Source organism: Rattus rattus, chromosome 16 (genome assembly GCF_011064425.1).
Source record: "Rattus rattus isolate New Zealand chromosome 16, Rrattus_CSIRO_v1, whole genome shotgun sequence".
Classification (NCBI taxonomy): Eukaryota; Metazoa; Chordata; class Mammalia; order Rodentia; family Muridae; genus Rattus; species Rattus rattus.
The window spans coordinates 16372920-16395731 of record NC_046169.1 but is presented as its reverse complement, the minus strand read 5'-3'; the positions used below and the strand labels follow the sequence as shown (position 1 = coordinate 16395731).

The following is a 22812-nucleotide window of genomic DNA, read 5'->3' as shown; positions in this document are numbered from 1 at the left end:
TACGGCGGCTCCGAGGAGGGGGAAGGGCGAGAAGGGCCGGCCGGTGCCGTCAGTCAGGCAAGGGGAGCCGCCGGGAGCGGATGGCGGCGGCGGTAGCGGGCCCACTCGCCGCCGGGGGTGAGGAAGCTGCAGCTTCAGTCTCCGTGCCAGGGTCTCCTGGTCTGCCCGGGAGCCGTAGCGCAGAACGAGCCCTAGAGGAGGCTGTGGCCACCGGGACCCTGAACTTGTCCAACCGGCGTTTGAAGCACTTCCCCCGGGGCGCGGCCCGCAGTTACGACCTGTCAGATATCACCCAGGCTGGTGAGTTGCGCTGGTGCCCAGAGAGCAGGGGACCCACACTGGACCGCGACCCTCATTTGCATAGCCCCGCCTCGCGTTCGAATCAGACCCACCCCTTCACCTGGCAGTCTTGAATGCTCGCCCCTTGGGATTGGCATTGAGCCCGCGACCTCCCCTCCCCTCTCTAAGAACCACTGGACAATGAGTTCTCTTCAAGAGTGCACAGAACACTTTTGGCAGAACTCTGTGAAACTCTTCCTTTATTTGCATATTGCGCACCTGTAGCATGGTCCCGCCCTCACCTTGTTGGCTTCTTCAACCTTAGATCTAATCAGCTCTTAAAGCAAGCCTCCGTGTATAATATCATTAATTGCTGCATTCTTTCGCCCTTTAAGTCGTTTCCAACTCCGTCCTCACCCGTCCGCTTCGACCCCAACAAGCCCCGGTTATCCCTTCCCTAAGGGTCGCCCCTAACAACCCGAAGTTTCTGCTTGCTTTTCCGCAGTCTCCCCAAGTTCCAGCCCCTCTCTTCTGTCCACCCCAACCTGTCTTTGTGAAAGAAGTGAATCTCCCGCCCTTAACTTTTAATTATCCCGGACCCCTTTATCCTGGCTCTGTGAGGTCACTATGGAGTTTGTGACCTCATAGGAACCCTACAAGTTTGCTTTTCCCTTAGGGGAGGAACTTGAGGCAGCTTGCTGAAAGGAAAGACATTGTATCTCTTAGCTAAGAGTGCTGGCCCCCTGGAGACTCTCCTTCCAGTCCTGCCCTCAGGATCCCACTAATCATGTCCCCTCCACCCTGGTGTGTGTGTGTTCGAGATCCCTCTACTCATGTACACTCTACCCTTGGGTCTGTTATGGCTAGGCACTGGGGACTGTACTATGACAGGTGAGTCAGGCTTCAGCTGCTGAGGCAGCCTATGGACTTGGGCTGGCAGCTGAGGGCGGGGAATCACAACAGAGGGCTGCATTCCCGGAGCCCCACCCCAGTCTGGGCTGACTCCTCTCCTCTCCTGGTCCAGGATCAAAGAGCACCATTGCTAGGCAGGTGCCTGCTCACCTCACTCACACACAGCCGGGCTCCCCTTTCAGCCCTGGAGAGAAAAAGTTTAAATCCCTCTGTTTGAAAATTCTTTTTCCCTACACAGTCGAATGAATCCTGGGAATGGGTGAGCCCCCAGGAGCCATCCTTACCCCTCCCAGGTCCCCCCAACCCCCAAGCTCCAGATTGACCTCAGCAGCTGTGTGACACTGGCCGTCTGTTCCCTTTCCCCTCCCCCCTTGCTTGTTTTTTGACAAAGACCAAATGTTTTTCTTTACTTCCTCAGGGCTCTGTCTCAGTGAGTGGACTCTTGGGAAAACTACCAAGCCCTCCCAGGCCCTCCCAGCCCCTCCCAGCTCCTGCCCCAACCCAGTCTCCTCCTTCAACATTCCGGCTCTGGGTGCAGCTAGGGCTCCCCCGGGTGCAGGTTCACTTGTGTGCTGAGGTGGGAAATTCCCAGCCTCCTGAAAACCCCTCTCTGCCTTCTTCAGTCTTGTTGGAGCCCAGGTTCTAGGCAGGTGGGTTCCACTCTGTCCAGCGTCCTCCTGTCTTCTCTCTCCAAGCTGGGTCCCAGCCTGGGAGGCTGTGTGTGTATAAGAGAAGCCCAGAGTTACCTGGCGCCCTGTCTTCTGTTTACCCTCCAACCCAGCTAAGTGCTTATGCTGCTGGGTTATTCTGAACCCTCTCCTGCTTGCTGACTTCCCTGATTGTTCCCTCTGTGGAATCCCTGACAACCAAGGATCGTGTTCCCTTGGCCTACTGGTAGAGACCTGGGTTGGGGCAGGGCAAGTTCTAGCAAAGGAGAAGTGTCGATCATTCTCCCACAGACCACATCCTGTGCCCCTGAGCCCTGCCTCCTCCAGCCTGGGCTCCTTCCGCCCCTGACTTCTGCCCCTCTACCCTTTACCCGGTCCCAGTTTGTTCTCCACTCCCATGCATGCATACATAACACACTTACTGCATTTGTGAACACAAAGGAAAGAGGCAGGTGTTGGGCATGGGGGAGGACCAGATGCAGCCTCCCACCCTCTCCAGAACTGGTCTTCCATACTAGCTCTGTCTGTGTGCACTGCGGCAGGGCAAAGAAGAGCAAGCAGAGCAGTGTTTAGGCATCAGGCTAATATCCCCTGGGAAGCATGTGCAAGCCACAGCCTAATGGATTGTTTCTACTCCGTTTCCTGTCACAAGACACATTTCCTTGGGGGAATGTTCCCCAGCTTCTCTTCCTCTGAGCTTATGCCCTCTACTGAAGAAGGGGGCCCTTAAAGAGGCTCACATCCACTCTGGCCTGGGATGTCCCCTCAAATACCCAGACACCACCTAGGGTATGCTGAACAGAACAGACAGAGATACAGGCTTCTAGGGGTCTGTGGTCTGTGTCTCCACACTGGACAGAGCCGCAGGCTTGCCTCTGCCACTGCCATAGTGAGCCAGTCTTTGACCAGAGGGTGTCAGCCTCCCACCTGTACTCCTTGCTCTGCTCATGGACCTGAGGCACAGGGCAGAGAGGAAGTAGAGGAACGCTGCTGAGGTTGGAAGGGCAGCCAGCCTGGGGACCTGGGAACGCCAGTGAAACGCCCTTGAGTACTCTGAGAACTTGGTTCCCAGCTCCAGCTTAGCCTTCTGCCATTCCCTCTCTGACCTCCTGAAGCTACACATTCCTAGTCTTTTGGTCCTTGAGGCTCATGAAAAATTAGCCAAGTGTTAGGTTCTCACTTAATCTCTTGTTGGTGATTTCTTCCCTGTGTTGAAAACAGGTTGAAGCTAGGAGGAGGGGCCCCCCAGAGGTTTCTGTATTCTGATCTTGACCTTTCCTGCCTATCACCTTACTGTTCTTTTCAACTTCTCTTTCTTGTGCTGGGATCACATCCAGAGCCTGCCATGTGCTAGACCCATTGAGTCACATCCAGCCCTAAGCAGGCCCTGGCTTTTGATGGGGGCGGGGGAGAGTGAGTGCATGCTACATGGAGGCCAGAAGAGGATGTTGGGGTGCTGCTCTATCACTGCACAGGCCCAGTTAATGTCTCCCGGCCTCTACCACCCACCCCTCCCCACAGCACTGAGGTCACAGGTGTGTGTCATGTCCAGTGCTTCCCATGGGTGCTGGGGTCTAAACTCAGATCCTCGAGGGCGCCTGTGGAGTTAGTGTTATTCACTGAGCCTTCTCTTTATCTCCCTGACTCTCTTTATAAGCAGGGTCCCCTTGTGTGATCTCCCGCCTTTCGGCTCTCCTGACATCTCAGCATACACAACCACAGTGTTACACAACCCTGCCTGTACACTACCAGAAGTCTTCATTTGTCCTATTTTTTTGCTGAGTGGGACAGACTCGAGTCCTGAACTCTTGATTCTTCCCTCTCAGCATTCTGATTGCTGCAATTACAGGCATGGACCATTACATGTAATTTCATTTGTGAATTTAAAGATTATGTTTATGGTCTGTTATTACCCTCCCAAGTCTGGGCCTCCCTGGCTGTGTCCCTCTGGCCTGCTCTTTGCCTTCCTGGTCATGCTTATAATGTGCTTTGGTTTGTAGAAGACTTGCCTCCCCTGGGAGGCTAGGTTTATGAACGTGCATGTGTTCACGTGTTACATATGTGTGCACACACCTGTAGAAGCTAGTTGGTCAAGCTCAGCTGCTCTTCGGGTACCTTCCACTTTGCCTTTTTGAGACAGAGTCTGTTCATTGACCTGGTCACAGAATCAGCTGACTGGTCAACTGGCCAATGAGCACCAAGAATCCACTCATCTCCGCCTCTCTAGTTGGGATTGCAAGTGAACACTGCCATAGCTGGCTTTTTTATACATGGATTCTGGGGGATTGAACACAGGTCGTTGTCATTCCTGTGTGGCAGGCCTTTATCACTCTCACTTTAACGCTGTGGGCTTGATTCTTTAGGTCAGTGGGGGATAGGGAGCTGGGCAGCTGCTCTAGGGGACACTTAGCCCCCCTGTGAGAGGCTAAGCCTTTTCTCAGCTCCTTCCGGACCCTTACTTTCCTTAGACTTGTCTCGGAACCGGTTCCCCGAGGTGCCTGAGGCAGCTTGCCAGCTGGTGTCCCTGGAAGGCCTGAGCCTCTACCACAATTGCCTGAGATGTCTGAACCCAGCCTTGGGGAATCTCACAGCCCTCACCTACCTCAATCTCAGGTAGTGGGGCTTATTCTGGGGGCCTTGAAGACCTTGTATGCCCTCCCAGTGGTCCTCCCAGCCCCCGGCGGGGGCCCGGTGCTAGATGCCTTGCCTGGGGAGTGAGCCTGCTGCCTTCCTCCCTTCCACAGCCGGAACCAGCTGTCATCATTGCCACCCTACATCTGCCAGCTGCCCCTTCGAGTGCTTATCATCAGCAACAACAAGTTAGGAGCCCTGCCTCCGGACATCAGCACCTTAGGAAGCCTGCGGCAGCTTGTGAGAATAAGGGGCAAGGGCCAGAGAGGGCCTGTTGAGCCAGGGCCCAGGGCCTTTTGGGGGGTGGCTAGAGAAAGGTAGGAAGCACCCTCCAGAAAAGGCTTGGGAAAGGCAAGTAGCTAGAGAGAGAGAGCAGAGCGATTTCCGCTGATCCAGGCTTATAGAGCCTTCTCTGACCTAGGATGTGAGCAGCAATGAGCTGCAGTCCCTCCCCGTGGAGCTGTGTAGCCTCCGTTCCCTGCGGGATCTCAATGTTCGAAGGAACCAGCTCAGTACCCTGCCTGATGGTAAGGAGCGCGAAGCAGATGGCGTCCGTGCGAGTGTGTATGTATGTCTTCATCAGCTCAGCTGCAGTAGCACAGGCCATACCCTGGTGGCTTCTCAGTGGCACAGGCTTTCCCACAATTAGATCAGGTGCTGTATGGCCTGGTGTATCAGGGCTCTCTGTGGATAACAAGACACCAACCACTGTCTGTGTCCTCACCAACAGGGCAGAGAGAGCTCCAGGGTCTTTGCGCTCTATTTTGTAAGGATGCTAATCCTCTCTGGACTCTGCCCTCGTGACCTGAGTTACCACCCTTAGGCCCAACTTCTTAGTACTGATCACTTTAACGGTTATGATGTCAACATACAAAATGGGGGAGGGGGACCCAAACATTTAACTTGAAATAATGCTTCTACTCGGGGAAGTCACAGGCAAGAAATCTTTTAAAAATAACCTTGCCTTAGTCGCTCAGGGAGTCTCAGTATCTAAAGCAAACAGCAAACAGTTGTCTTTGCTTCTGACCATGGCAACCCTCAAGGCCGAGAAGGCAAGGACTCCTAGTTCTGCTTTTAGGAGTGTGGAGACAGGGCAGGAAGAAAGGTAGGAGGGAGTCAGGCAACTGTAGAATCCTAAGGTTGGAAGGGACCTGAAGGCTCACCGACACCCACCTCACCCCAGCAAGAGCTCTTGAAACAACCAGCGCTAGTCAGGTGATGCTCTTGAGTCTCCTCTCGGGGACTCTGACTGGGAGGGGCCCCGTACCCGCATTTGATAGTCGCACTGCTCTGGCCTGTGTGCTTCCTGTGTTTCAGGTGGGGAGCTTGATAGATGTGACTGAGACCCGAGACCAACCCTCAAAGGTTTAGTGGCTTAATGGAGGAGAGACAGCCATTCATAGGGAACTGCTAAAGCAGGAGGCTTGGGAACCCAGGAGAGGGGAGCAGGGTCGACTATAGAGGACGTTCCATCCTTCATCCAGGCAGAGGAGCACCATGTGGCAGAGGAGCACCATGTACAGAGCACGAAGGCAGGGATAGCCTGTTTTAGCTTGGACAGTCAGAAAGACAAGCTAGAGGGAGGCAGGAAGTCTTGGCCTTGAAGACCAACAGTAATGACTGTGCATTTTCCCTGCCTCCTTCCACCCCTTTCTGCCCTCTGCCCTCTGCCCTCCCAGTCTTTAAGTGTCTTCATTACTTTTCTGTTCCAAAATGCATGAAGCCAAGGAGTTTTGTCTTCTTTAGTTGAGACAAGGTCTCACTATGTAAACCAGACTGGTCTGGAGCTCACAGAGATCTGCCTGCCTCTGCCTCCCAAGTGCTGGGATTAAAGGCTTGCACCACCTACCTGGCTGGAATTTTGTCTTTTTTGTTTTGTTTTTTGGGGCGTAGTGTCTTGTAGTTCAGGCAGGCCTCCAGCTAAGCGTGTAGGCAGGAATGGCCTTGAACCCCACTTCTCCTGCCTCCCCTGTGAGTGTTGGGACTGCGGTTACTTTAGCAGTCCTGGCCATGTGGTATGGGAGGCTTTTGAGCAGTAACATCAGTAGGTTTGTGTCTTGTGCTGCTCGCTGGAGAATGTAGGATGGATTTCCGGGTGGGGGTGGCAGGAGAGGAGGGCGCATAGGGCTGAGCAGCAGCTGAAGTGGATGGGCTCTGCTCAGCTGAGTGAGGAGAGCAGCAGCCCTTTGTTTCTGGGGAGCGAGCTGAGCCAGCCAGGGTTGGAGATGCTGTGATGGAGCCAGGGTGATTGACTGCTCAGAGCCAAGTTAAAGGAAGAGGGTTCAAGGCCTCAGGCCTGGGCTTCTCCTAACTCTCCCTTTGCCCTGCCGCTAGAGCTGGGGGACCTTCCTCTGGTCCGCCTGGATTTCTCCTGTAACCGTGTTTCCCGAATCCCAGTCTCCTTCTGCCGCCTCAGGCACCTGCAGGTCATTCTGCTGGATAGCAACCCCCTTCAGAGTCCCCCTGCCCAGGTAAGGTGCAGCCTGGGTGGACCTAAGGACACAGGTGCTGTGGGTAGTGTGGGGGTCTCAGGGCTTGGGGAGCCACCTCATTCTTGTGCATGTGTCCCTCTCACAGATATGCCTAAAGGGGAAGCTTCACATCTTCAAGTATTTAACAATGGAAGCTGGCCGTCGGGGAGCTGCCCTCGGGGACCTGGTCCCTTCCCGCCCCCCAAGTTTTAGTCCCTGGTAAGGCCCAGGGGAAGGAATCCCCTTTTTGGGACCAAAGAACTCTCCTGGATTCCAGTGGGAGGGTAGTGGTGCTGCCAGCCTGGGGCTGATCGGGTCTTCCTGGCTGCTTCAGCCCTGCTGAAGATTTATTTCCGGGACGTCGTTATGATGGTGGCCTGGACTCAGGCTTCCATAGTGTTGACAGTGGCAGCAAGAGGTGGTCAGGAAATGAGGTAAGGACCTCCTTTGTAAAGACATTTGGGGATGTCATCTGGGAGGGAAACTTGGTACTGGGAACCCTATATGTTGATATCTCTGGTAGAGGTCATGGCTGGGGCTCATCCGCCTACCATCCCCAAGAGGCTGGCCCTGCACCTGACCCCAGTCTCTGCTGTGCAGCCTGAGCCCATGTGGTTCCCAGCGCTGCAGGGAGCCCAGGTCCCATCTCTGCCTTTCTGCCTTAAAGTCCACAGATGATTTTTCAGAGCTGTCTTTCCGGATCTCAGAGCTGGCTCGGGAGCCCCGGGGGCCGAGACAACCTAGGGAAGATGGCTCTGGTGAGCAACAGAGTTCTCCCAAAAAGTCATGGTGGCTGTGGGCCTGGAAGCCCCTCCTGCTTGCTTGCTGACATGCCCTGGTCTTGCAGGTGATGGAGACCTGGAGCAGATTGACTTCATTGACAGTCACGTTCCTGGGGACGACGAGCGGAGTGCAGCTGAGGTTAGGACCCAGGTCTGTTCCCTGGCAGGTGGAGAGGCACTGAACGGGAAGTGAGGTAAACGGGGCCGGGCCTCTCTTCAGCTCTGCTGTCCTCTCTTCAGGAGCCGCTGCCTTCTGAGTTAAGCCTTGCAGCTGGGGATATGGAGAGGCCATCTAGCAGCAGGTATTCCCATCCCAAGCCCTCTCTTCTGCCTCCTACCCAGCAGCCCTGGGCGCCTCCCCTTCACCTGACAAAGGTCTCTCTCGCCCTGTCTTCTGCCAGGCGGGAGGAGCCTACAGGGGAGGAGAGGCGGCGCCCAGACACTTTGCACTTGTGGCAAGAGCGGGAGCGGCGGCTACAGCAACAGAGTGGGGCGTGGGGGCCCTCCAAGAAAGACAGGTGAGGGCTCAAGGCCTGGAAGGGGCAGATGCAAACGTCTCTCAGACTTTTGTTCTACTGAATGTGCGGCCTGACTGCCCGGCTTGGTTCTCTTCTTCCAGCATCCCAAAGCGGGGGATCAGGGCTACTGGAGCAGGTGCCTCGGCCCCATCCACACAGACCGCCTGCAAGTAGGTGTCCTCTGAGGTCCACCTCCCTATGCCTTCCTTGTGGCCTTCTTTGAGTCCCTTCTTTTCTCCTCAGTGGCCCACCAAAGTCCAGTGCTGCCCAACTGGGAGTTTCAGGGGAGCAGGGAGCTCCCACACTACCCCCCACCTCCCAGGACCCCCTTCCTGTATCTGGACCAGGTAGGACAGCGTCTTTAGGTGATGGCTTGGAGGTGGTTGGACCATAGAGGCCTGAAGGAAGAATGGACTACTGAGGGGATGTCTCTTTGCCTGTCCCTGGCTTTCTCCCCAGTGACAGCTCCTGTTCCCAGGCCACTGGGCTCCATTCAGAGACCAAACAGCTTCCTCTTCCGCTCCTCTTCTCAGAGTGGCTCAAGTAAGTCTGTCTTCCTGGCACTAACCTTGGCAGGACTCCCATCTCTTGGGGCTTGTGTCTCTTAGGGTGTCGTCCCTGTCCATGGAAAACCCCTAGGCCAGAGTTGGTGTTGGTATCAGACCTGGAAGCAGGCTCCAGAGTTTACCCATCATCCCACTTCTCCTTCCAGGCCCTTCCTCTCCAGAGTCTGTTTTGAGACCTCGGCCGTTTCCTCAGATTCTAGAGGAGAAGGAGCTAATATCCCAACTCCGCCAGGTGAGCAAAGAGAGGGAGGCCTGGCCCAGTATGGCGCCCCCTTCCCTTCCTTCCTCAGGACCCACACAGCCTGCAACAACTCCTCCTTGTTCTAGAGCTGTCATGGAGAAGGGAAGGGATGGTGTGACCCTGCTGACCCTGCCTGCTCCTCCTGTTTCTGCTTCCAGATCCTAGAGTCACGGCTGCAGCAACCCCTACCTGAGGACCTGGCAGAGGCTCTCGCCAACGGGGTCATCCTCTGCCAGCTGGCGAACCAGCTGCGGCCCCGCTCTGTGCCCTTCATTCATGTGCCCTCACCTGCTGTGGTCAGTGGCAGCCCAAACGGACGAAGAGGTGAAGGGACGGGACTCTGGCTTTGCCTTTCCAAATTCCTTTCCCTTCTCTTCCGTCTTCAGCCAAAGCTCAGTGCCCTCAAGTCTCGGAAGAATGTAGAGAGTTTCTTAGAGGCCTGTCGGAAAATGGGTGTGCCCGAGGTATGAGGGCTGTGCTTTGCTCTGGAGGGTATCGGTGCCTAGGGCTCAGCTGGATACTGTGCATGAGGGGCGGAGTTCCATCCACAGGGGTGTTTGCTCCTACAGGAAGCATGTGTCCTGGTCCCACCCCTCACATCTCCTGCCCTGCTCTCTTCTCCTGTCTCCCTGTCCTGCATGTCTGCATGTTGGTATGGCTCTGGCTGTGGTCCTTGTTTGTGAGGGCAGGGTGGGAAGGCCTGTGGCTTGATGCTGCTAACTTGTGTTATTTGTCCTTGTCCATTTGCCCTGTCCTCCCTCCCCAGGCTGACCTGTGCTCGCCCTCGGATCTCCTCCGGGGCACCGCCCAGGGGCTGCAGACCATCCTGGAGGCTGTGATCCTGGCTGGGGGCAAGGCCCCTGTCCCAGTCCAGCCCCCCTCTGGTCTGGGTGGCTTCCTCCTCTTCTACGTGGTCTCCATGCTGCTGCTCTATGTCGTCTACACTCGGCTCCTGGGCTCCTAGGACCCACGTTACCCCTTCCCTCCCCACCTTCTATTTATAAGACCTCCTGTTCGCCTGTCCCCACCGGTGGTGCCTTCAGCCCTACCAAAGACACTAGTGTACCCTCACAAACACTGACCTCAGAAGCCCACTCTAGTGCCCACAGTAGCCCTTACCGTTAGTGCTGACGGTACCTTCGGGTCCTCCCCACCAGCCCTCTGCCCCCACCCCCACCTCCATCCTGTCCCCCAGGGATGACAGGAACTCGGCTTTTCCCTATCTGTCCTCCCTCCCCCTACTGGCTGCTATGGGGAGCTAAATTATCTCTGTTTTGTAGAGAGAACTCTATTTGTAGGGGATGTGAGCCCAGTATGGGCTCCCAGCTCTGTGTATAAACTGTATAGACTGTCACCTCTGTGTGTGCTTGTGTGAGCTCCTGCTTCGGCCAGGCCCTGTCCTGCCTGGGCTACCTGCCTGTGCAAGCATTTCCTTTGGAAATGACAGGCCTCCTGCCCAGGCCCCCTGTGTTATCTGCTGCCAGCTTCCATGTGTCATGTGTCCCCAGGCATGGGTCAGTGTCCACCAGGAGCCCCCACCCTCTTAACCTTGTGGGGTAATTCGACGGGAAAACTTAACCTGGGCCCCTCCCCCCAGGAGTCCCTGTGCCAGCCCCACCACATCCTGGAAGAGGAAGGGGCCCCTGGAAGGGGCCTCCCTCACATCGCTGCTGTCCTTCACGCACTTCTGGAACAGCCTTAGGGGTAGAGGTTGGGGCTCTGGGCCCCAACTACCACCGGACCTTACCTGGGAGCAGATGACACCTGGGCCCTGCCAATTAACAAGGACTTGGTGACCATGGTCTTGTGTGTAGTATTGGTCTTGGGTATTCCCCCTGCCCTTAGGCTGCTTCGAGTGCAGCCCCTATCTGGGTGAAGAGTGTTGTGTCAAACACAATAAAGAGAAGCCCAAAGGCCTGTAGGTTGGCCCTCAGGTGTGTTCCTGCCTGTCCATGAATGCGCGATCTTGGGGACCCGAGTCCCCAACTGAGTCCCAGCGTAGAGTGCTGTTTCTGTGCCTCCGGCAGAGGAGCTGTACAGACACAAGTGCCCCATGCCTTTGCCGCCAGGGGGAGCCCTTGAGTACCCGGTGGGAGCGTGCCACGTGGCTGGCGAAACGCTAGCGCAGGCGTCGTGGCAACACCTCTGAGGTGGGCTAGGCCTTGGGCGCTCATGTAGTCAGGGCGGCACGCAAGCACGGCGGTGGGTATTGCCTGGTGCTTCACCAGACGCAGGATGTTGCCTTGGCTTGGGCCATGGGACACAGGCCAGGAGGAGGCGACGGAGGTGCTAGACCTCTCCACGGGCAGTGACCAGGGAAAGGCCTGGAGCTCTGGAGAGGAGACTATGGAAAAGCAACAAACGCCTGTGCAGGACAGGTGAGGGCGTGGTGGGGGCCGTTAGGAGGCGTTGTGGGCTCTTTCCGAAAAAGAATTATCCAGGAGGTCGGTACGGGAAATGGGTATATTGCTTGTCCTGCGACTGACTCAGATCAGCTTTAGGAAGGGAAGTGAGTTGGGAAGCCTGTCCTTCCCTTCTCACAGCTCACAGCCCCAGGCACTCAGCCCATCGGAGACAGAAAGAAAGCAGCTGCTGCCTTTCAGGCACCTGGCTACTGAGTTGACTGCAGAAGCCCCAGGTAGGCACCAGGTCTTGCTGTTTTTACCCACAAGGCCCCGGAGATTCAGAGCCTGTTCTAATCTTGTTTCTTTTATTGACAGTACCTCTTTCTCCCTGGGGGACCTACCAGGTCACCCCCTCAAGGATGACTCCTCTGCCACTTTGGGATCCCAGCCGCCAGGCTAATACAGGATCCCAGCTGCTGGTGAGTTGAATCTGTGACTCTGTCTCAAGGTAGCAGGGGTGCCAAGAGATGGAGCTCAGTCATTTTCTGTTCTCCACAGGGGGCCAGCTGTGGGTCAGGGATATCTTTGTCTAACAGGACCCTGTGCCATCCTTCTTGGCCTATGTATGATGACTGGGGCAGGATGCCCACTACCTCAGGACATCCAGAAGAGAAGCAGGTGGCATCTAGGGACACAGGTACTTCTCTCAGCCCCTCAGCTCAGTTGTGAAGTTGCTGAGGAAGCTGCACTGAGGGCTAGGGTGGAAGGCCAAGGCCACCAAGCTAGCAGGCTCTCTTCCTCAGGGCTCCCGGTGAGAAACTCTGAAGAAGTCTTTCTCTTGGACCCTCTGCTAGCCCCCGGGCAGCGTGTTCCCCTATACCTGCCCAAGCCCCCTCAGCAGGTGAGAATGAGCCCCCCCACATTCTCTCTCCCTTTCTCCATTCAGAGCCAGTGGGACAAACTTCCCTTCCCGTCTTCTCAGGCAATGGGCTCGCTAAAGCTGTCGCTCCCGCCTCCTATCATGTCCTCCTCTGTGCAGCCCTCCTCCTCCCAAGGCTGCCCCTTCTCCTCCCAGCCCCGCCCCCCAACCTGGCTCAGCGAGGCGGAGATGATCGCCCTTGCTGGTCTGCTGCAGATGAGCCAGGGAGAGCAGACCCCCGACTCCCAGGCAAGCTCCCTGTCTTCTGCCAGCTGCCCAGACCCTGCCTATGTCTCTGAAGACCCTGGCCCCAATGGTGGCCAGAGCTGTTCTGGAAGCACTGACCCACGACCCACACAGAACCCCGATAACCACCGTCCATAGTGTACCCTCCCCTCCCTCCACAGGGGCTGTCTCCTCTCCTAGGCCGTTTTGTTGACAATAAATCAGAGTGTGCAAACCAGGCTCTCTGCAGTGGGGCGTGGGATGCGGAAGCAGGCTGGGCCCCGTTACACCACTACACTCAATTATTCTTCCTCCAGGTCACCCACTCCCCGGGGCAGGGAAGCCCACTGAGCCAAGATAGTCAGGGAGCAGGGCACCTTTAATGGGTGGGTTGGGTCCACAGCAGGGGAAGTAAGGAAATTGATCTGGTCTGCCAGGCCCAGAGAAGGGTCAGGTGAGCCTGACTCGGACCCTAGCAGGATGACTCAGGGGAGGACAGGCTGCTTGGGGGCCACCAACATGGTCCCTGATGCTCTCCTCACCCCTATTGTTTCTGAGCCTTAGGACTTACGCTTTGCAACACCAGGTTAGGATAATGCTTTGGCTGAGAAGACACAATGGCATCCAGCTGCCAACATGTGAAGGGACTGAGCTGTCCCAAACCAGGGTGAGAGTTCGTCCGTGCTTCAGCCACAGCTCGCCCGAGACTGGTTCTGTAGGTGTTTTATTTGTTGTTTGGGTTTGGGGTGGGGGTGCAGAGAGATGTTCTAGTACTTTCTCTTAAGAGTCTAATTTCTTTGGAGCACTTCTTCCTGAGGTGTTTCTGAGGCAGTACAGCTGGAAGAGACAGAGCAGGCAAGGGGGCAGCATAGCACCTCACAAGGGACATGGTGGCCTCAGAGTCCCTGGCTCCTATGTGCAGAAGCTGAGCTGAACAGTGCTAAGGTTTTCTCTTCTTTTCCTCTCTTCCCTAACCAATGCTTGGTTCTCCTCCCCTATCTCCTGAAAGTTCTAGAACTTGATGCTGGCATAGCTATGTGGACTATTCCCTGGGGCCGCTCCAGGAACCTCCAGGGGAGGGACTAGGTCCAGGTCCACATAGTTGAGGCAGCTGTCCAGAGACCCCAGCCTAGCACTGGGATAGTCAGGGATGTACATGTAGTCCCCAGAGAGCTCTGACCCTTGGGAAGAGCGGGGCTGAGCCACTGTGGGTCTCCACCTGTCCCTAATGCTACACTGGGCACTAGGATGCCCACGTTCAGGCTCCCTGGCCTTGAACTCGTAGTAAAGAGGCCCCGGTAAAAATCTGTTCATGGGCACATACTCTGTGCTCTCACAATCCTCAGGCTCCTTTCTGGGATCTACCCTGGGAGGGGTGGGGGGAGGAAGACCTGGGGGGGCCATCCACATGTACTCAGCAGCTTTCCCCCCCATGTGCACATAGTCATTCCTCATTCCCATGGCGATGTAGTCCCCACCCAGATCTGGCCCCCTGTAGGAGGGTGCTGACCCCATCCTATCCAGTGGATTGACATAGTCCTGCTTCGCTCTCTCACCCGGGCTTCTCGCTTGTGCTGCCAGTGCCGAAGCAGGGATCTCATATGGTGCTGGGGCAGGGGCTGCAGAAGCCCCCTTTGGAGAATCTCCCAGCGGTGCCTCAGCTTTGCCACTGGCTGCACTGCTCCCCAGTCTCTTCATGGCAGCCAGGACGGTCTCATGAATGCTTTGGGCCACCACTGCATCAGGGGCCTGCAGCCACAGCTCACCAGGACCTATGGGCGCTGAGCGCCCGAGTTCCAGGAAGAAAAAGGAGTCTGCGTGGCCGCAGCGGCGCACACTGAGCAAGGACAAGCGCAGGACTGGTGGTGGCGTTGCCCGGCTGTCTCTGGAGCCTTTGCTTCCCGGCTTCCGCAGGAGGCTCAGGGCCCCAGAACCCAGGCACAGGCGATAGCTGCCGCTGCTCAGGCCTGGTGCTCTCCCCAGCCCCTTGGACCGCAGTGTCACAGGCCAGACGTCCTGGAACGGGGCGAAGATCCAAGACTCAGGGGCCTCTTGGGGACTGAAACCTGGAGAGAATGGGCAAGTCACTGGGAGGTTGGGGTAGGGTCACCGAGTCCCAGGTGACCAAGACGTGTAAAAGCTTAAGATTTGAACCTTTGTTGATCCTGAGAGAAATGGGTTCAAGATAAACTAAGTCAGCAACCCCTGACCTCCCCGTAGCTCACCCAGGGCTCACCCATAGCGGTAGCAGCAGCCGCAGCGGCGGTGGCGCGCACCTCGAGCAAGGCGCTGTACCATGCTTGCTGCTCTGCTTCACTGGCCGCCGCCACGCCCAGGCTGCTGTCGCTGGTATAGATGACGATCAGGTGGCGCTGACGGGCATCCGCGCGCTTGCTAATAGTGCAGGCACCCTCCAGGCTAACGGTACGCCGGGGTCGAGGTGGGCGGCAGCCGCTGGCCAAGAACTTCTTCTCACTCTCATAGCACTCCAGGCGTGGGGGGTCAGCACGCAGCACGAAAAAGCGGCGGCGCTGGGACTTCTGCTTCCTCAGATGGCCACAGAGCCGCACGTCGGGCGGGCAGGGCCAAGAAAACGGCGGGCCAAGGGACACGTCGGTGGACTCGCCCCCAGAGGAGACTGTGGGGCCCGTACCTGCAGGCTTCATCTCCAGCCAAAGGCAGTAAACTGTCCTCAGAAGGACTAATTTGAATGGGTCCTGTCCCCTGAGCTACCACCGGCTTGGGACAAGTTGCAATCTTGGGAAGATTGCAACCGGCCTAGCTGCCCTGCATCTCTCCACGCCCTCTCCTGACTTAGAGTGGGCAAGGAGCCTGTACAGGGTGCGTGTGTCCCAGTGGCCAGTGACACCAGGACTCCTAGGTCTAAGGGAGGCTGATCCAACTGGGTCAGCCTCCTTGTTGGAATCTCCACCCCCTTCAAGTTAACCCTCCCACGCCCCGAGTGCAGGAAGTTGAGTTTAGGATTCATAGGCTAGAGTAGGAGTCCTGCACCGCTGGGACCGAACTTTCACAGGGGCGGGGAGTGAGGGGGGTGCGTCTCTACCAATCAGCTGACTGGATATGGGGGTGGAGGAGTACCGCCAGCCGCAGCCTGGGGCAATCTCGAAAGCCCGAAAGTTAGAAAGCCAGGGTGCAGAAGCGGCTGTAGTTAGCAGTGATGGCACCAGCTATTAGAAGAGTGGCCTAGCGGGCCATCCTGAGAGCAGCGAGCCACCTCACTGAGCCTCTAGTTGTCGTCCTCGGTGTTCTTTCCCTTCCCACTCAGACGATGCTTGTGCCTTTGCTTCAGGGACCGTGGCTGCTGAGCCATGCGCAGAACTCTGACTGCTGCTCTTCGATGAGTTTGGAGTGATGGATAGCGCAGGATAGGGAAACCTTGGTCTCTGGTTACCGACCGTTCCCACCAGATTCTCATGCATGCAAACGGCCGCTGAAAGACACTTGAAAAAGGAGTTAGTCTTTCCGGGACACCTTCCTAAAAGTGCCCCTCACCACCATCAAGCCAAAAGGCGAACCCGAACCTGATGGTGGCTGTGGTCACAGAAGCCTGGATCCTGTGGCAGATGTCCCAGTGACCCTGTGCATCCTGAGAGGTTTGGGTGGGGCTGGAGATCACACACCACGAATGCACATACTTGTGCGGGCCGGAAGACAGCCTCTGCTATCATTCCTCAAGAGCTATCCCTCTTGTTTTCGAGGCAGGCTCATTGGCTTGGAACTCGTCTAGGAGGTTAGGTTAGCGGTCCTGGAAGCCCCAGGCATAGCATGTCTGACTCCACTTCCCCTGCCTGGGGTTACAGTGCGTGCTACCACACCCAACTTTGAAAATACTTAGTATGTGTGTGGTGCAGGTTGCAGGACAACTTTTGGAAGTGGGTTCTCGCCTTCCATCTTTTTGAGGCAGGGACGCTCTCTGTGTACTTCAGGCGTGCGGGCCTGAGAGCTTTAATGATAGTAGTGGTTGGGGTTTTGCGTGCGTGCGTGCGTGTGTATTTCTCTGAGCCCTGGCTGTCCTGGATCTCAGCGATCTGCCTGCCTCTGCTTTCTGAGTGTTGGGATAAAAAGCATGTGCTCTGCTGGAAGTCTTCTATCTTGCTCTAGGAATATGGGGAATATGATGCAAGCCATGAACTCTACTTTTTAATGTGGATTCTGGTGATCAAATTTGGGCTATTGGGTTTGAACGGACCAACTGAACCATGTCCCCAGCCCCTGGGATATTTTGTTTCTCTATATTAGGGTCACAAGGGTGAGGGAGTGGCCTGACTCATTCTGTCAGACAAAGCTTAGCTGACAAGTCATGGTGCCTTAGCAGACCTGGCATTCCCTAATGAAGGCATGGCCAGCAAAACCCATGCGGGGAAAGACGAACGTATAGAAGAGAAGGCCAACCTGTGAGACCCTGGAAGGGTATTTTGGGGAGGGGCTCCCTTAGGTAAGGAACCCATCTACCAGGTAAACAGAACCAAGACAACTGGGTCTTTTTCTCAGGATAGTTCAAGGGCAGCTCAAGCAGAGGCCTAGGGCCTATCTGTGATCTTCAGTACTGTAGAAATCATTGCAGTAGTGAAGTGATGTCTGTCTGTCTGTCTGTCTCTTTCTCAAATCAGGGTTTCTTCATGAAGTCCTGGCTGTCCTGGAATTCTCCTTGTAGACCAGGCTGGCCTCAGACATCTGCCTACCCATGCCTCCCAAGTGCTGGGCTGAAAGGCGTTCACCACCATCATCTGTCTGGTTGACATCCTTGAGCACCTTTTCGGGTGTGCATGAGGGCAGACACCCATGTCAACAAGCACCACAGGTCTGGGCATCTAGTGCCTGAGGCCTGCCCCAGGTGCTTCCCAACCGGGCAGAGCCCCACCCAGGGCTGAAAGAAATGCTCAAAGGTCGGTTGGTAAACAGTGGAAGATGGCCCTGTGAATAATGCCCTCGTGCAAGTTTGAGACGAGCTGGGTACTCAGGATGCACGGAGAGCTGGACATGGTAGTGCACAGCCTTAAAGCCGGGGCCCCCGAGTGAGAAGGGTAGTGGAGACAGGATGCTTTTCAGAAGCTCTCTAGCCTGCAAGCCTAGAGCATGCAGTGATGAACAAGACTCCATCTCAAGGAAACTTGAGTTGAAGCTATCCAGGAATGGTCTCGTCCCATCTTCCCGCCTCCCTGGTTATCTTGCAAACATCTGTCCTTGTGAAATCACATCTGCTGTCACAGACTGCTCCAAGCGCTCTGTGTCACTCGGCCCTGGAGTGCTGGGTAAAAGATAAAGCAGGAAGCAGCAGCCACCGCAGGACCTGCGTGGCTAACTAACAGAGAGGAGGTGAGCACTAGGGAAGCAGTGCCAGGTGACTTGATCTGCTGGGTACCAGAAGCCTGGCGTACCTCAGTTGCCATAGCAACAACTCTGCTTTGAGCTCTACCTAAGCACATATTTTATAGCCATTATTATTATTATTATTATTATTATTATTATTATTATTATTATTTAGTAGTACATTGTAGCTATCTTTACCTCACACCAGAAGAGGGCATCAGAAGTCACTATGTGGTTGCTGGGATTTGAACTCAAGACCTCTGGAGGTGGTGTCAGTGCTCTTAACCACTGAGCCATCTCTTCAGCCCCCTATTTCCTAGTTCTGGAACCCCAGCAACTCAGGAAGTAGAATATTTGAGGCTCTGCTAGATTGGGGGCACCACACTTGTTAGCAGGAGTAGGAACCCCGGGGAGAGCCTGTGGGATAGCCTTGATTCTTCTGTGTGGTGGGGGAGGGGTGGGAGTAAGCTATATAAGGAGGCTTAGCACCCACAGAAACTGCCGATGGGTGATTGGTTGACAGACAGACCTGAGCCAGAGTGGCGGTCGCCTGCTAGCCTAGCTAGAGCATTGTCCAGGGGCTGTGCAGAGAGAAGGACGTGGCCATACATGTATGACCGAGTATGTTGTTCCAGCCAGCCCCTCCCACCCGTGTGCATATGTGCGAGTATTCGAATCCGTCCAGATTTACAGCAGTCAGGTGAGGCTGTGCAGAGAGGAAAAACAAGCCTACTCGTCTCATTTCTTCCACCGATTAGGGATCTTGCCACTGGTCTGAGAGGTTAGATGGAGGAGGGCTGCTAAGCCCTTCCTTGCCAAGGGCAGTGGCTTCAGTCCCAGCCTCGGCCCAGGGAAAGTCTGAGGCCAGAGTCCACGTCAGACAGAGGGACAGGAGGGAGGGAGGCGGCTAGGAGGACCTGGGCCCACGAGGCAGGCAGGGACCAGCCGAGTCCCTGGAATCTGGGATTTATACATAGGGCAAAGTGGCCTCGTTTTCTAGGGCCCTTTAAGACGAAAGTTATCTGGAGCCAGAGTGTTCCAGGGACACTGCGTTATTAAAAAACAAAACAATGGTGTTGGGGATTTAGCTCAGTGGTAGAGCGCTTGCCTAGCAAGCGCAAGGCCCTGGGTTCGGTCCCAAGCTCCGAAAAAAAAAAACAAAAAAAACAAAAAACAAAAAACAAAACAAAACAAAAAACAACCAAAACCAAAACTTTGCCCTTACTTCTGGCTTCAAGCAGAATGGGGGGAAAGAGAAGGCCCAGAGACATTCCTGTTTTGGTGAGGAGGCACCTTGTGAAACTGTGTGGTGGCATGTCAGAAATTCAGTCATACTTGGTTCCACAGTGTGCTCCAGGCCAGCCTGGGCTACACAGTGAGTTCCACTCAAGCCAGAGCTACACAGCCTTTGTGATTATGTCTCAAAAAATAGCCCCAGCAAAAACCTGGGAGGAGCAGCCCAGCGTGGGGGCACATAACCTTCAGGAGACAGGCAGCAGAACTCAGTCTGAGGACAGCCAAGCTATATGGGGAGACATAAGGTAGGGGGAACTGACTGACATTATAAAGATGAGAAAAGAAACAGAAAATATGGAAAAATCTAGTACAAAGGCTAGGGGCCAGCTGGGTGACCTCCCTCCCCCACCCCTCCCAGGAGAGGGAAGGAGGGGAGAGGCTAGGCTAGAGGGAAACAGGAGGGATTGAATCTTACTGCAGAGGGCAGGCCAAGCCTGGCTTAGCAAGAGCTAGAGATCTTTCCAGAAACGTCTATAAAGCAAAGGAACTGATAACTTAATTCCCACATCCCTTTGCTGGTCCCTACGGAAGGACCAGGGAAATCTTAAGAATGAATAGTTTAAAGGGCCAGGAACTCTTGGCGGAGGTCTGCAGGGCGGGGCCTCGCTGTACACAGCAAGGCTAAGGCCTGGGTCACGGCTGCAGGGGAGTGTTTATCCTGTGCGCAGGCGGCCCAGACACCTGGCCGCTGACACTGTAGCCTCTGGTAAGGAACTGCTGGAGGTGCTGAGAGCACGGAGGGGGTCTGTTTACTTCTCAAAGCCACACTCCAGCAGCCCGTGGCACCTTCCAGTCCCAGATCCGGACCCTCACTGTCCGTCCCATCTTCTCGCTAACAGAGAGTGCGCAGTTCAGCCTTTGCTTGAGGTCACGTGTTTATCAGCCCAGGCAGCGAAGATCGGAAGATCCAAGTCAAGGCTCAGTCATGTTGACTGACTTGTGTCCACTCCAGCTGGCACAAAACAAGCCACTCCGAGCCTCTTTTTTTTTTTTTTTTTTTTAATCCTTTCAAACGCAATCTTTTCCAACATTGCCTCCAAACAAGCTTTGGTGCGGATATTTGGGAGCAGAGGGAGGAATGTGGAAAGAAGAAAAAGAAACAAACCGAACTCCCCGGCTAATCATAGACTTTTCACTGGACAGCCTAGGCTTTGCTCTGGGGTACTCGGCGGTCTGGAAAGCATCAGGACACTTGGTTGTCCTCTCCGGAGCCCTGGGGCCCCAGGTTTGATTGTACAGGCACGGGCATGAGCTACCCCATTCTTCAAGTCCCCAGGAGGAGTCTAGGCAGGTGCTCTACCACTGCACTACCACCGAAGCCTTTTTTAACACTTTCTGTCCTTTTCCTTTGAGACAGGATCTCCAAATTGTCCAGGTTAGTCTTGAACTTGTGATCCTCCTCCCCAAGTCCCCCAAGTTCTAGGACTACAGGCCTGCGCCAAAGCCCCCCGCACTCCATCCCCCAACTTAAAGGGTTGTCTGGGAAAAACAGAATGGCTGGCGGGGTTTACCTGTTTACATATGTGTGTGCATATATATATATATATTTATGTATATAATAGGCTATATTAGAAAATTCTCTATTTATAAATATAAAACACTGGTATCCAAACATGACAGGGCTAACTAAAGTGCTTGACAGGAGGCGGGCAAGCATAGTCTCCCCTACCCTGCTGGCCAGGATGTGGGGACAGCTAGGAAGAACTGAGCCTGGAAAACAAAAGTATTGGACGCCAGAAGCGCCACACTCCCAGGGCTGCCTGGTGGCTTTCAACACCAGACCTCATCTTTACCCTACATTCCCGCTTCCCTTCTGTCAGGGAGGACTGTGGCGGCAGCTTTGGAAGGTTGTGTGTGGAGAAGCTGCTCCCCCTGGGGGGAAGGCTGCTGCTGGGGCTGTGCCTAACTTCTCTCCCTACAGTCCAGGAGGGACAGGATCGGAGGCTGCCTTCGTACTTAATGATCTGACAGGAATACACCACTGTGGAGCCTCCTGGTGAGGGTATCTTTGCTCCTTCGGGGCTCCTTCCTAGAGAGGAAGAGGAAGCCCCCGGGCGGCAGATGGGGAGGCTAGAGTCTGATTCATCTGCAAGCCTCAAGCTACGCTTCCAAACCTCCCTGTTCCCAGATCTGTAAGCCCAGCAAACCAGGGGCAAACCCCAGCCTCAGACCCACAGAGATGCCCCACAGGCAAATGGTCACCAGGGCTCCGAGGGGGGAAGCAGAAGTAGACGTCATCCCCCACGCCCCAAGTAGGGGAGAGCACCTTCCTCCCCCAATGACACAGTGCTACAAGAATGGGTTTGTGGTTGGAGGTTTGGAGGCAAACGCCGAGGATCCAGTCTGCAAAGACAGAAGAAAAGTTAATAGATCAGGGGGAAGGAAAACTGCTAGAGGCCACAGAGCACAAGTACTTGAGGAACACACAGCGAGGGAGATGAGGGGCTGCTGAAGGGAGTGAGGTGTTGAGGGTCTGAGAGCTGGGTGTGGAGGTACACACCTGAAACCCCAGCACTCAGATGTCTGAGGCAGGAGGATCATGAGTTCCAGGCTAGCCTGGGGTACACAGTGTGACTCAGTCTCCAAAAAAAAAAAAGGGGGGGGGGCGGTGAGGTGTGAGTGTGCTGGCTCCATGGGTAAAAGCATGGGTACCTGAGTCCGAATCCTCAGCACCCATATAAAAAGCTGATGTGGTCACATGTGCGCCTGCAACCCTGGTGTTTGAGGGACAGAGGCCGGTGGGTCGCTGGGGCTTGCCAGCTACCAGGCTAGCTCCAGGTTCAGTGAGAGGCCCTGTCTCAAGAAACGAAGGTGGAGTGGGACGGGGAAGGCCACCAGAAGTCTCCTCTGGCCTCTGTGAGTGACTCCGGGAAGGGAATCTTTGTTATATCCCACATTACCACCTTCTGGAAAGATCTGTCCATCTCCAGAGTCACAGGGCAGCGCTCACCATGAAAGGATTGGTGGAGATCCCAGCCGGCTGGCTCAGTGGCCTCTGCCCTAGCTTGGAGGTCCCCAGGTCGCCAAAGGAAGAACCTGGGAGGCAAGGACAATAATTTGGTTGACTGTGTCTCTTCTCTCCCGAAGGGGGCGGCTTGCTACATTCCCAAGGAACACCCAAGAGGGATCCTTCCAGAATTCTCCTTAGAAAAGCACGGAGCCATCAGGAGACAGAGGGAGCTCTGCAGCTCCTCTGGTCCCCCTACTGGTCAGAAAGGGAAATAGCTCAGGTCTCTATCTGTACCCAAGACAGGCGCCCCGCCCCCCTTTAAGGTTCAAGAATAGGCTGAGATAGGGGCTCGAGACCCCATATGAACAACAATGCCAACCAACCAGAGCTTCCAGGGACTAAGCCACTACCCAAAGACTATACATGGACTGACCCTGGACTCTGACCTCATAGGTAGCAATGAATATCCTAGTAAGAGCACCAGCGAAGGGGAAGCCCTTGGTCCTGCCAAAGGCTGAACCCCAGTGAACGTGATTGTTGGGGGAGGGCGGTAATGGGGAGGATGGGGAGGGAACACCCATAGAGAAGGGGAAGGGGAGGGGTTAGGGGGATGTTTGCCTGGAAAAAGGGAAAGGTAATAACAATTGAAATGTAAATAAGAAATACCCAATTTAATAA

At 55.3% G+C, this 22812-nt stretch overlaps 4 protein-coding genes across 7 annotated transcripts in view; 2 read left to right on the top strand and 2 right to left on the bottom strand.

Annotated features, from left to right (window-relative positions):
• Positions 1-11001, top strand: Lrch4 (leucine rich repeats and calponin homology domain containing 4). 2 transcript variants are annotated; one of them, XM_032886753.1, is made up of 17 exons: positions 1-300; positions 4328-4472; positions 4604-4730; positions 4912-5017; positions 6825-6961; positions 7068-7180; positions 7296-7395; positions 7629-7719; positions 7809-7882; positions 7984-8045; positions 8145-8261; positions 8363-8431; positions 8505-8608; positions 8721-8804; positions 8974-9059; positions 9227-9532; positions 10666-11001. In XM_032886753.1, the coding sequence occupies exons 1-17, from the start codon at positions 81-83 to the stop codon at positions 10768-10770; spliced, it is 2046 nt and encodes a 681-aa protein (XP_032742644.1). In that variant the 5' UTR covers positions 1-80; the 3' UTR covers positions 10771-11001. The 2 variants fall into 2 exon arrangements, with proteins under 2 accessions (XP_032742644.1, XP_032742643.1); XM_032886752.1 differs by having other exon boundaries at positions 2-300; positions 9835-11001.
• A 60-nt stretch (positions 11002-11061) lies between these two features.
• Positions 11062-12796, top strand: Sap25 (Sin3A associated protein 25). The gene is made up of 4 exons (XM_032886751.1): positions 11062-11706; positions 11789-11892; positions 11972-12110; positions 12217-12796. Exons 1-4 carry the CDS (start codon positions 11526-11528, stop codon positions 12714-12716), a joined length of 924 nt encoding a protein of 307 aa, XP_032742642.1. The 5' UTR covers positions 11062-11525; the 3' UTR covers positions 12717-12796.
• Positions 12797-13263: 467 nt separating this feature from the next.
• LOC116885464 (insulin receptor substrate 1-like) lies at positions 13264-15577 on the bottom strand. Its single transcript, XM_032886746.1, has 2 exons — positions 14794-15577; positions 13264-14623 (listed from the first exon to the last, which is right to left on the bottom strand). The coding sequence occupies exons 1-2, from the start codon at positions 15221-15223 to the stop codon at positions 13569-13571; spliced, it is 1485 nt and encodes a 494-aa protein (XP_032742637.1). The 5' UTR covers positions 15224-15577; the 3' UTR covers positions 13264-13568.
• A 4590-nt stretch (positions 15578-20167) lies between these two features.
• The window catches only part of Agfg2 (ArfGAP with FG repeats 2), a 36313-nt gene continuing 33668 nt past the window's right edge, over positions 20168-22812 (bottom strand). For 2 of the 3 annotated variants that reach the window (XM_032886567.1, XM_032886568.1), the window contains 2 exons: positions 22135-22220; positions 20168-21527 (listed from right to left, as the gene is read on the bottom strand). In XM_032886567.1, the coding sequence (XP_032742458.1) occupies positions 21280-21527; positions 22135-22220 (334 nt within the window). In that variant the 3' untranslated portion in view covers positions 20168-21279. The remainder of the gene's footprint in view (positions 21528-22134; positions 22221-22812) is intronic. The other variant, XM_032886569.1, reaches the window with a different exon arrangement.